The sequence below is a fragment of the Neospora caninum genome, chromosome XI (genome assembly GCF_000208865.1).
Source record: "Neospora caninum Liverpool complete genome, chromosome XI".
NCBI lineage: Eukaryota > Apicomplexa > Conoidasida > Eucoccidiorida > Sarcocystidae > Neospora > Neospora caninum.
The window spans coordinates 446,950-459,679 of record NC_018397.1 but is presented as its reverse complement, the minus strand read 5'-3'; the positions used below and the strand labels follow the sequence as shown (position 1 = coordinate 459,679).

General features: G+C 56.5%; 2 protein-coding genes across 2 annotated transcripts; one reads left to right on the top strand and one right to left on the bottom strand.

Moving 5' to 3' along the window:
- Positions 1-2,491: 2,491 nt before the first annotated feature.
- Positions 2,492-7,043, top strand: NCLIV_053690 (conserved hypothetical protein; the record flags this gene model as incomplete). Its single annotated transcript, XM_003884921.1, has 7 exons — positions 2,492-2,639; positions 3,039-3,334; positions 3,674-3,852; positions 4,171-4,214; positions 4,494-4,684; positions 5,004-5,099; positions 5,559-7,043. The coding sequence occupies 7 exons, from the start codon at positions 2,492-2,494 to the stop codon at positions 7,041-7,043; spliced, it is 2,439 nt and encodes an 812-aa protein (XP_003884970.1).
- Positions 7,044-10,331: 3,288 nt separating this feature from the next.
- NCLIV_053680 (hypothetical protein) lies at positions 10,332-12,329 on the bottom strand (the record flags this gene model as incomplete). Its single annotated transcript, XM_003884920.1, has 1 exon — positions 10,332-12,329. One exon carries the CDS (start codon positions 12,327-12,329, stop codon positions 10,332-10,334), a length of 1,998 nt encoding a protein of 665 aa, XP_003884969.1.
- Positions 12,330-12,730: the final 401 nt, after the last annotated feature.

Sequence of the window (12,730 nt, the reverse complement as noted above, 5' to 3'; positions counted from 1 at the left end):
GCTCCCCTCGCAAAAAAGACAAGCAGCCGAGGAAACCCACACTGAATAGGATCCCCGCAAAAACCGACCTGGACCCGTGTTTTCGCTGTCGACAAAGCAGAGCTGCACATCATAGCCTCCGATGTCGTCGAATCTGGGAAAACGTGACTCTTCTGCCCGCCAGTGTTTCTGCGCTCTGGCGAGAGACTGCCACTCGTGGGCGCGCATGCACTTTACCTACGGCTTTTCTTGTCTCCAGAGCGTTGCTTCGCCCCGGAGAAATGACGAAAAATCTTGGAGCACCGCCTTCCTGTGAAAGCGAAACTTCCCTCGCGCGAACAGAGCGTCCTTTCTTTCCTTTCTCGCGGAACCGAAGTTTGCGTCCTGAACTTTAGCGCCAGGCTGGCATCCAGCAGGGGGGGCGTCGAGAGTCTAAAAAGGGGATTTGCAATCTCGCTGCTTTTTGAGAGAATGTCTTTTCCAACACGGTGTTTCGGCAACGTGAGGGAAGAACGAGGAAAGCGCACAAAGTCGCATTAGCGCTGAGCACGAATCGCCAGCGTGTGCTGCGAGGGCCACCGGGTCAGGAACGACTGTCTTTGGCATATCGGCACCGCCCTGTGAAAGTTGTGGTACTTGCTGCTACGTGACCCGTACCGGCGTCAAGTGAGTCGGAAAAGACGTGGAATCTGTGGTGATGTCTCTCTCGACGCGGGTGTGGAACTTGCGACTCTCTTGCTGTTCATCCGAGAAAGCGAAAACTGCCGAGTTGCGTGCACAGCTCCCGTCTCTGTGCGGTGTATGAGTACGCATGTTGGGTTTGTCTAGTCGCTCGTTTTTCGCAGCTCGAGGCTCGGAGCGTTCAAGCAGTTTGCATCGTTGACGCTCTGGAAACACGTTCCGCTCTCTGATCTTTCTTGTTCATCGAAGCCGAGCGTTTGTAGCGGAGGTTCGATTTACAAAACCTTGCGCGCTGAGGTTCTCGTTCGCAGCCGCGCAAAGTCGCCGCCGTGTCCACCGAAAGAACGCACACGTCAGCTACTGTGAGGCGAGGAAAACGATTTCCCTGAGAAAAATTTCCACTTGGGACAGCATACGACACAACCTTTTCTCAAGCTAGAGGTGGCGACAACGGACAGAGAAGTCTATACCTCGGGAGAAAAGGGTGCAGTGGCGGATGTCGCTACTTGGTCTGTGCAGGTTCTCCTGGTCTCAGAGTCGAGACTGGTCTGTTTTGCGACTCAAATTTCCCAGCCCAGTGGTCCCCCTTGCTTCTCGAGGCGGCTATCGGCAGATCTCTTGGCCCATTTAAAATTCATTTGCTGCAAAATGTGGCCCGGCGTTTTTCCGCGTGGTCTCCGAATTCCGTTCTGCACTGGTTTTGCCCTCGTGTCTCGCCGCCGCTGTCCTCTCGCATGGTAAAGGCGGCATTTCCCCCCTGTCCAACGGCTAGGGAAGAAAGGGGAATCGCGCGTCATTCCTCCTTTTAAAAACGTTGTTGGCAAAGGGGAACACGGGCGCTATTTCGCCGCTGCGAGGGGGGCCGAAGCCACTCCGGAATGTGGCACACGGTCCGGGTGTACATACAGTCGGCGGCGCTGAAAATGCAGCCCCGTGTGGAGGCGCGTGCGCATATCCCTTCCTCTGCGTAGACACATTCAACTGTAGATTGTCGCGGACGCTTTGTCCACTTCTTCTGTCGCCAAGACACTTCTGAACCCATTGACTCCTCCTCTGCTCTTCATTTCCCGCTCGGTCCTTCTCGCTCTCTGCTTGAGCGCCTTTTCCCTTTTCCCTTTCTCGGCGATCTTTTGAGAGAGGCCCCATGGAGGCTGACACGCCGCCTCTTCTCGGGGCCGCTTCGCAGTGCCTCGAAGATTCCGGTTCCCCTCCAGGATCGTCTCCCCTTTGGGGTGTATCGAGTGCCCATATGGCGCTTGCTGTCCCGGCTGGCTTCCCGTCTTCCTCATATTCGCCTTCTGGCTCAACTTCCCCTTCTCCATTTTCCTCTTCGTCACACCCTCTCTCCCTGTCTTCCTCCTCTCCTACCCCTCTCTCCAGCACCAGTTCGTCCGCTCTCGCCGCTCCTCTTGGCTCGTCGCGACATTCTTCCTCTTCCATGACCTCGCCAAGTTCTTCTCTGCATCCCCTTTCTTCCTCTTCGTTATCTCCTTTCTCTCCTATCTCTCCCTCCCCTTTTTCTTTCTTTTCCCTCCCCCCCACTGCTCCGTCTCTCTCTCTCTCTCGCTTTCCTCCCGTCTCATTTTTTAGAGACCCTCTCTCCGAATTTCCGCCCTCCTCGGCGACTCTACCTTCGTTTTCTTGCTCTCCCGCCAGCGCATTTCCCGTGTGTGCAGCGGCCACCGCAGAGCCTTGGACGCGATCTGGAGAGACGCAAGAAGGCCGAGGCGAGCGCAATCGCTTTGCCGCCGGTGTGCTCCCCTCTGGCGCCTCGCGGCGGCGCGTGAGGGAGGCTGAGAGTTCCCGCGAGCCTTCTCTCTCCACTGGCTTCATGGAGGAAAGGAACATGGAGAACCTAAATGGGGTAGCGAGAGAGGAAGACGACCCGGACGACGCCTCGCATGCAGGCCACGAGTGCCCCATCTGCCTTGAAAAATTCGAATGCGAGGAAATGCACAGGCCGAAAGTCCTCACATGCGGTCAGTCGGAGCTGTCTTTCCTGCTCCCAACACTGAGACATCGATAGGTGCCGAATTTCATAGTTACACAACTTTTGATACTACCCTGTTTGGATATCGATAGACGGATATAGTAGCAGACATGAGATAGTGCAATGCGAAATATTTTGAAGGTACAGATCTGCGTTTCTAAAAAGAAATAGGCGCCTTCGCTTCCGCACTTGTTTAGTTACGCCCACACACGCACACCCTTCGTTCTCGCCTCCCACATACCCACGCTCTACGTATTGTTATGAAATAATGTAAATTTGTGTATATAGATGTCTGTAGAACTATAGGTCTGTAAATGTATCTGTACGGAGGTCTGGACCCAAGTCTGCAAGCATGGTTATCGTTCCGCGTTTTTGTGCGTGTTCTCAGGGCATTCCATGTGTTTCTCGTGTATTCTTCAAATCCTGTCGAACGGAGACAGCTCGGCGATCACCGAGCTTCACCAGCGGATCGTCGCTTATTCGTCGTCTTCCTCGTTCGCGTTTTCTGCACTCGGGGACCATCAGGATGAGGGGCGTGGAGGGCGCCAAGGCCTCACACGAGACGAAGAAGCCTACGCATGCATGAGAAACGCCGCACACTGCTCCTTCTTTCAGTGTCCCTTGTGCCGCCGGCAGTCGCGAATCGCAGCAGACAACCTCGCCCTCCTTCCCTCAGGTGACGAGGTAAGTCCTTCGGGCAGCAGCGGTGTCATGCAGTCGCAAGCGTCTCCCCTGGAACAGAAGCGTATTTATTTATATACATATATATATTTATATATATATATATATATATGAAGGATTCTGGGCGCGTACACACACAGGTATACTTATGTCTATATGTATACGTTTCGATCTCCCCGTGTCTGAGTGTATGTGTGGATTTGTGTGCGCCCGGCTTCGTGTCGGGTCTCCCTACCGCGAGTCTATTCCTGATGTAGGTGTCCTTTGTCGACTCGCCACTTAGCTTTCTGCAGTCTTCGTTCGTGAATCTGCTGCCTTCTCGCTTGGTTTCACAAGGCTCAGCACGCACGAAAGTCGCGGCGAGACGCGCAAGACAAGAAGAAAGAGACCGCGGATTCGATGGGCAGTGACCAGGCGTCAGACGAAGCCGAGAAGAGCTGGATCGCACGGGAGAGATGCCGGCGCAGGGCGAAGCGACCGCTCTGGGAGGATGCGCAAGGAGACAATGGAGACTTGAAGACGTAAGAAGAGAAACTCGTAAACAGAAAACGTGAAGCCGCCGGCAGAGAAGAAGGAAAGAAGGGAAGAGAAACGACAGGCGTTAGAGGGACAGTTCGCAAAGAGAAGGCGTTTCGAAGCGGAGAATCGCCTGCACACCACACAAAAAGAGCGAGAGAAACGGTGCTCCGAGACGAGAAATAATCTCAGGAAACACACTGAGCAACACACATAGGGGCCACCGCCATGCCCGAGGACCACAGAGAAGAGAGGCACAGTGGCCGTCTCTTTGCTAGCTTCCTTCGCCTTTTTTTATCCTTTTTGTCCGTTTCCCAACTCAGGTCATGCAGGAGACACCCGAGCCAGGCGATCATCGCGTACTGCCGTAGGTCGTGTTGAAGCTCCAGTGTCGCCTCGGGCCCTGTCTCTTAATCGCTTCCTCTCCTGCGGATCCTTCCCCTCTCGGTCTCATTCTTCTTCGGCGTCCGCCGCCCTTTTTGCTCGGTCGGCTATGTTCTCCCACCTACCTGGCTTCGTCTGTTTTACCTCCAGTGCGGTTTCCAAAACTCGTCCTCGCCGCGTTACGCGTTCGATCTCTTCTCCCGCTTTCTCACTTCTCTTTTCGCTTCTTTTCTTCTGCTCGTTTTGTCTCGCCTTTGAGCAGGACCGTGTGCGAGTCTCGTCTGCGCACTGTGCGTCGCGGGCGAGGACTCGCCTCACTATCTTCATCCTCGGACTTCTCTCGGAGGCGCAGCGACCGCAGTCGCAGAGAGTTGCCAGGTCATTCTGGCGCAGCTGGAAGGCCTCGCCGACGACCTTCGCTCGAACGCCCAGATGCGCCTCCGTGCAGAGCAGGTATTCCGGTGACCCCGACCTTTTCTGTCTGCATGCGCATGCACTCGGGATCCCAGCCATCCATACATATGTGTCTGTAAATGAATATCCGTTTAAATATATATATATATATGTATATATATATATATATCAAGGCGAGGCACCGTGGCGAATATGTCTATGGTGGAAGGCGAAAGAAGAAAAGACGCGTGAGAGTGGAATCGAAGCAGAAACGAAGAGGAGAGCAAGAGCGCCGCTGCTCGATTGAACGCAGTGTTGACTTCCTGAGACAGCTGGACTGGCCGGCCGTTTCATCTCTGTCGTGTCTTTGCTTTTCCAGATGCTCGAGGACGGCTATCGACGTGCGTTCCAGCGAGGCGTGCAGCGCGTGGAGGAGCTACGGTGTCACCTAGAGATCTACGTCACTTGCGCGGCAGTGAGTTATTCGCGTCTTTCCCTTCGCTGACGTGTCTCGGCTTTGCCTCTTTGTTTCTCTCTGAAGGATGTCCCTCTTGGCTCGATTGTGCGCATGCATCTTCGGGTTTTTCTCCCGTATTTCCCCGCTAGTCTCATTCTTTCACGGTCTAGCCGTCGCTCTGTCCCTTCCTCTCTATGCTCGCGCCCCAGGGGCGTTCGTCTGCCGTCTTCTCATTTCGGAGTCTTAACACACGGTCTCCCCTCTCGCTGTGTAGGAACAGTGTGCATCTTCCAGAGACAGGTTTTTCTGTCCGCTCGGTTTCGCGCGTTGTTCGCGGGCTTTCCGCCCGCTCTAGGCCGCGTGGCCAGTTTTTCGTTGCCTACTTTGCTCTTACTCCTTCACGAGGGAGTCTGGAAACCTCCCGACGGGAAGACAGTCCCCAAATCGAAAAAAATCGCTTCTGTCCTTTCTCTTCAGTCTTGCCTCGCCGACGCCTTGAGTGAAGCTCGCGCGCAAAGCTTAGAGATGCACAGACGCCGAGGTGAAGAAGAAGAGAGACTTCTTCGCGTCGCCTCCACTGCCGCCGCTAGCCTCAAGACACACGTCAACCGCCTCGTCTCTGCTTCCCCTTCCTCCCGTTCATCTCCTTCCTCTTCGTCTTCCTCTGGCGTTTCCTCGGTCTTCACGGGGGGACAGGAGACCAGGGGAGACGAGACCGCGCGGCTGTCCCTTGACGGGCGGTCCTCAGCAAGAGCCGCTTCACCACTGGTCGGTCGTCCTGCGAAACGCGCGCATGCGGGGTCACTTCCCGCCCCGTCTTCTTTGTCTTCCTTTTCTTCCCGCTCCGGTCCTCTTTCCGAAACGTTTGCAGAAGGGAGGGAGAACGTCTCAGAGGAGCGCCTTCGTGTCTTCGCTGCGCTGTTGCCGGCGCTTCGCTATGCGGACGCGACGCGGCGGTTCGTGGAGCAGGCGAGCTCAGAAGAAAGCGCGAGAGAGGTCGAGCGCGCAGGCGAAATCGAAGCCCGCTGCGCCGCCCTTCTCCGGACGAGGTTAGAGTCGCTCAATCACGTTGGCGGCGGACTCGCTGTTCTCTGGAAGACTCCGCGCGGCCATGCTCCGGCTCAGAAGGAGACAGAGGGAGAAGGAGATGCTCGGGAGAGAGCGGGGGCGAGAACAGAGCCGGCAGCAGGGGAGGGCCGAGGAGACGAGAATAGAGGCTCTGACGAAGAGAAAAGGAGAAAGCGAGAGAGAGGCGAAAGGAGAGAAGAAATGGACGGCGTGGACGTCGACGGGCACGAGCCTGCCAAGAGCGGGAGAAGAAGGCAACGGGGCGACAGGGAAGAAAAGGAAACGCACGCATCGATGGAGGCCAACATGCCGGAGAGGGACAGGGTGCAGAGTGAGGACGAGCACGAGACTGGGGGAAAGAGAAAAAGTGAAAATGAGAAAAACAATTTCTTTTGTCGCGTCCCCTACGATGTGTGTCTACAAGGCGGTCTGACCCTTCCCCTCATGGAACTCGTCTACCGAGAATACCCTCGGTGTCCTCATGCGGAAGCCGTTTCTGACCGCTCGCGTGTCTCTTCTGTGCCTCCGCCCTCGTTCGTTACACCGCACTCTCGCGCCTCCGTCTCGACGTCTTCTGCCTCTTCGCCTCTGTTTTGTTCCGCTCCGGCCGGCTCTTCCGCTTCCTGTCCTGAGGCAGGTGCCTCACCTTCTTCGCCCGCGTTCCCCCCTTCAAATGGCTCCTCTCGTCTGCCTTCGTTTCCTTCGCCTCTCCCGCGCGCTCCACCGTCCTCATCGGTTCCTTCTGCGTCGTCCTTGTCTTCGGACCCGTCCTCTTCTTTTTCTTCCTTATCGTTTCCGTCTGCGTCATCCACCGATGCGTCTTCGTCCTCTTCTTCGGGTTCTCTGTCTCTCTCCTCTTCTTTCTCTTCGTCGTTGGCTTCGCCTTCTCTGTGACTGCGTCGTTCCCGTTGGGTCCCTCTCTTTTTCGCCATCTTGCCTCGCCGCCAGGTCGCCGCGTTTCTTCCACGTGTGTCTGCGCGCCTCGCGGCCTCTGTCCAGGGCAGGGGGTTTCCGTCGTCTCCGAGTCGACTCCCTAGAAGCGGGCGAAGGAGACAACCTGCGGAAGAGACACAGCAAGAGACGCACGGGCACGTGAAGAGGGTGACAGCGCGTCGGGACAAAGACGGGGCGAATCAGATATAAGCGAACACACGCGATAAACCTGGCGAGGGACACCCTCGTCGCACAAAGAGGGAGGAGGCAGAGAAGAGGGAAGGAAGAGAGAGAAGAGCAAGGAGAGAACGAGAAGGAAGACGGAGACAGTCACTTCACCCGCGTCTTCGGTTCACCACACAGCCTTAAGCCTCGGAAGGAGAAGCAGCGTTTGTCCGGACCACCCCGCCGATTCTCAGAACTGAACCGCCTTTCTGGCTCTTCTCGTCGCAACTCGTCAGTCGGGCGGCGACTCAAACCACAGATGAGCGTCTACGATGCCTGTCAAAAAGTCCGATCTGCCTTTTTTCAGCAGTCGAAAAAAGGGAATGTGACGCATGCCGCGTTCTCTCTCTTTTTGTGAGTGCATGACCTCCTGCTTTTTGTTTGCGTGTTCACAAAACTGTGGGCGTCTGCACTCGGCCTGAGGCACTTTGCGTGTTCTAGGTCACATCGATTCTGGTGGTTTGGACACTGAAAAACACAGATTCTCACTGTTTGGTGAATGGAGTGTTGGGCACAAATCATTTTTTCACTCTTAAAAAGAACTTTCGGCGTTGTTTCGATATTCCCTCCCCATAGTTGGGGCCGTTTCTCTCCGAACCGAGAAAAACTCGGCGTCGCCCGCTCACCTTCCCGCTGAAACACCAAGAGACCAGCAGAGGCATCTAAAGAAGTCGGTATAAATGCATAAACATGCAAGTGAGTATCAAGGCCTGTTTGGATGCAGGTGTAGAGATAGAAAATGGTAGTTGGTTTATATGGTTATCGGCTAAAGGACTGCCTGCACGGTTGACTCTGTCCGTGACGGAAATCCCCATCTTCTATTCTGACACACCATATTATACAGCACCAGGCATGCTCTTACATAATTCTTTCGACGCACATTTTTGCTGTTTCGATATCTCTAGTTCTCGTGCGGAACCCCGCCAGACAGGCTTTGCTGGGTTAGCTACACTTCTCCGTTCCCGTCCCTGTCAATGACGACGGGGCTAGTCTATGGCTAGCAGACCCCCCAAGGAAGCCCCCGCCAGTGAAAGACGGATAAACGGAGAGAGAGAAAGAGAGGGAGATCACGGGAGAGAAAGAGAGAGAGATCAAGGGAGAGCGCAGCGGCCACCGAGGTGTTTGAGAGACAAGAGCCGGCAGTGGCAGCGAAGCGCCGAAAAGGACGCCAAACTGGATATGCGTTTCACGGTGCTTCCTTTGTCCCTGCAAAAAGAGCCGTCCCGACCGCAAGCGGCTGAGAGGCGCAAAAGAGACAGCAACGTTCTCCTGGCAACCCACAAAAACGCTCGGTCTCGAGGGCCGTCGGCTTCTCTTCACGCAACGCGAACCGAAGCTCAAGACGCCGCCACGCACAGAACGACAAAAAGAAGGCAAGACAACACACAGACAGCGAGTGGTTTTCGGAGTTCGCACCCCCAAGAAAACCGGTGACAGGACGCAACAGAGTCACGCCTCTCGAGCGCTCCACCCCGTGTTCCACGCAAAAAAACAGGAAAGAGACGGATCTGAGAAGCTGCAAAGAGAGGCTTCTCGGCATAAAAAGATGGAAAAACTCGGAAACGGAATACTGCTTTTGGCGTGGCACCGCTTCATGCATCCCGGCCTGCATTCCACATACAGCCATTCACTTACACGCACCGCCCGCGATGGCGAATCCCGTTCATTCACACAGAACAGAAACACAGTGTGAGCCGTCGTGACAAAAAAAAGCCAGAGCTGCCTTGTGAAGGCTGACGCCAAAAACGAAAAGACACATGCGCAAAAAGGACTTTGATTCACAGCCGAGAAACTCTCGTAATACACGAAGCCGCGAGTGCGCGGCACCGAACCGACAGATCTGCTTCATTCAGTGAGACAGTGGGGAGACAGCTGGGAGACGGGAGACAGGAGAACGATGAACGATCAGAGAGAGGAGAGACACGGAGAAGAGAGAGGCACAAAGAGGAAACTGAACTCCAGCGTTTCGCGTCGCAACACAGCCATGAAAAGGAAGAGAGAGGACCGAAACCACTGACTTTCCATCCATGGACCGTCCAGCCTCCCAACACCCTCTCTCTCAAGCTGCAACGCCGAGAAAATGGATGCAGTCTCTTCTCGCGCCTTCTCCCCGGCCTGTATCTTTTCCTGCGACTCTGCCCCCCGTGGCAAGTTCCGCCTCGCGGAAACGGCTCGCCTACGCGCCTTCCGGCCGTCTCTCTCAGGCCTGTAAAAGAAACAAGGCCCTACCAAATGGGGATGCAGGATCCTTTCCGCGGACGCACCTGAACATGTCCCCCTGTCGGTGCATCTGTAGCTACAAATCCGGCAAACGACCTGCCTTGTTGATCTCTCTTTCATCTTTCTCATCTCCTTGATCTTCCTCATCGCCTTCTTGATCTTCCGCATCTCCTGTTTCTTCACCTTCCTCGCATCCGTCTGCTTGATCTCCCTCATATCCTGCTTCGTCTCCGTCACATCCTTCTTGGTTCCCCGCATCTCATGCTTGATCTCCCTCATATCCTGCTTCGTCTCCGTCACATCCTTCTTGGTTCCCCGCATCTCATGCTTGATCTCCCTCATATCCTGCTTCGTCTCCGTCACATCCTTCTTGGTTCCCCGCATCTCATGCTTGATCTCCCTCATATCCTGCTTCGTCTCCGTCACATCCTTCTTGGTTCCCCGCATCTCATGCTTGATCTCCCTCATATCCTGCTTCGTCTCCGTCACATCCTTCTTGGTTCCCCGCATCTCATGCTTGATCTCCCTCATATCCTGCTTCGTCTCCGTCACATCCTTCTTGGTTCCCCGCATCTCATGTTTGATCTCCCTCATATCCTGCTTCGTCTCCGTCACATCCTTCTTGGTTCCCCGCATCTCATGCTTGATCTCCCTCATATCCTGCTTCGTCTCCGTCACATCCTTCTTGGTTCCCCGCATCTCATGCTTGATCTCCCTCATATCCTGCTTCGTCTCCGTCACATCCTTCTTGGTTCCCCGCATCTCATGCTTATTCTTTCTCTTCTTAATCTTACTCATCTCGCTCTACTTGACGTAGGTTTGTTGTCCAATGCCTCCGAAGCAGATCACCTCACTGACAGCCCACAGCTCCTTCATCCGCTCCTCGTCGTTGGCCGCCGGGTGGACCCAGCTGGGGCCTCCGTCCGCGTAGAAGGCCCCGGGGAGAAGGACACTGTCGTCGGCCAGGCAGAGAAGCAGCTGCGTGGCGGCGCCATCAGTTGCCGTCTTCATCACAGTTTGCGCGAGGAAGGACTCGACGAAGAACCGGTGGAAAGGACGGTCTTGAACCATGTGTCTCGTCAGTTTCGTGCTCACGCTTCCAGGGTGCACGGCGTAGACACCCACAGTCCCCTCGGGCAGCGGCTCAGACCGACACACTGCAGAGTCTCCGGTTTTTGCGTTTCGCGAACTCGCGACGCAGCAGCTTGCGCTCTCCTCTCCCGCTTTCTCCGCACGCTTCTCGGAGCCGTCGCCACTGCCTTCTTCTCCCTTCTCTTCTTTCTCTTCCTCGGGCTGCGTCGCGGCCTCGCCGCGCTCTGCAATCAGGCGGCGTTGTAGCTCCTTCGTGAACCAAATGTTTGCGAGTTTCGAGTTCCCGTACGCCTTCCGCTTGTCGTACGAGAGAGGCGAGACGGGTGGACAGCCCTGGAGCGCCTCGAGGGGCTTTCCGAGAGCGTCTGCGGCCACGGAGGCGCCGTCCGGGGTGCACGAGGCGTCGAGAGCCCGGAAGTTCTTCGCATGCCACACGTGGGCACAGGAAGCGACGTTGATGATGCGCCCCAGCCGCCGAGGCGCGAAGACTGAAGCCGTCGAGGCCTGGGGAGAATCTGCTTGCGCAGCGCGTTTGATCGCAGGCAGGAGGAGGAGCGTGAGAAGGAAGTGTCCCAAGTGGTTGGTCACAAATTGCTTCTCGAAGCCTCCGCATTCGTCGACGACAGTCAGCTCTGAGATCATCATCACACCTGCGTTGTTCACGAGGATGTCAATCGAGTTCTGGAACGTGTGAAGGGCGAAGGCCGCGAAAGAGCGGACGGAGGGAAACGCACACAGGTCCAAGAACGCGACGGAGATCTTCCCTGGATGCTCAGACATCGTCCACGAGACCTGGAGAGCTGCGACCTCCGCCTGCACGCGCTCCGCGAGGCGTTTGCCGTCGTCAACATTGCGGCAGCCAATCAGGACGTGCGCGCCCCAGAGAGCGAGGCGGCGGGCTGTCTCGCTGCCGATTCCAGAACCCCCTCCAGTGACTACGACCTGTCTCCCCGCGAGGGGAAGGAAAGGTTGTCGGGGATGCGATTTGGGAAGCGGAGGAAACGCGGAGGCGACGACCGCGCGAGTGGAGAAGGAGGCCGCGAACTTCCTGAAGGAGGAGAATGTCCGGGGCGCGGCGCCGCCCGGCGCCGAGGGCCCGGGAGGCGAGGGGACGACCGCGGTCGACGAGAGGAAGGGACAGAGGAGACAGGTCTTGAGGGCGGTGGGGCACAGAAAGCGACAGAAGCCGGCCGACGAAGGAGGTTTGGCGGGAAGTCGGAAACCGGCTGCGAGGCGTCGGAGCAGGCGAAACCAAACGAAGAGGAGAAGCGCGAAAAAGACGGCATGTGTGAAGCCGGCAAGACACGGGCACAGCTGCAGGCGCGGGGGGAGGAGAAGTTTCGAGGCGGAGGCGAAGAGGATCTGGAGGGGTGCGTAGGCCGCGAGGAGATACGCCGGCAGGTAGGCGAAGAAGGCGACGGCGGTCAGGGCGAATGTCCCGGTGCACTCGGGGAGGACCGCGAGCGCGTCCAGCAGGAAGCGGGGCGCCGCGGAGGAGGAGCGAGAGAAGGGAGGCGCAGTGCCGAAAAGGAGAGGATGGAGAAGGAAGAGAGCGATGGAAGCGAGGTAGACGATCGTGGCGTGGAGGACCGGCTCTGTGAAGCACAGGGAGAGGTACGGGAAACGCGAAGTCGGGTCTCTGTACACGCCGTCGCGGGCAAAAAAACCGCGCGTGTGGTAACAGAGGAAAGGCAGCAACGCGTTTCCCATCTGGGCGACAGAGACGACGTGAGCGAAGGGAGCGTGAGAAGTGGGAGGAGCGAGAGCCCCCGCGAGGACAGAGGGAAAGGCACGACGGCGGAGTGCAGCGAAAAGAGAGAACAGAGCGTGAGGGAAACAAGAAAGACGGGAGAGAGGCGAGCGAGACGAGAGAGGAAACAGGAAGAGATAGAAGAGACTGGGGTGAGGAAGGGGACAGCGGCCTGCACACGGGCGACACACACAGACACAAAGGCGGGTTCAGCCGCACGGGGAAGGACAGTGGAGACGAGAGAGAGAAAGAGAATAATCAAGTTCGGAGACAAAAATGCCGGAGCGGGGCGTTGACTCAAATCTGGCTGTGTTCTTGTGCCAGATGAAAATGGACGTTGAACGCCGGGGGCATTGCACAC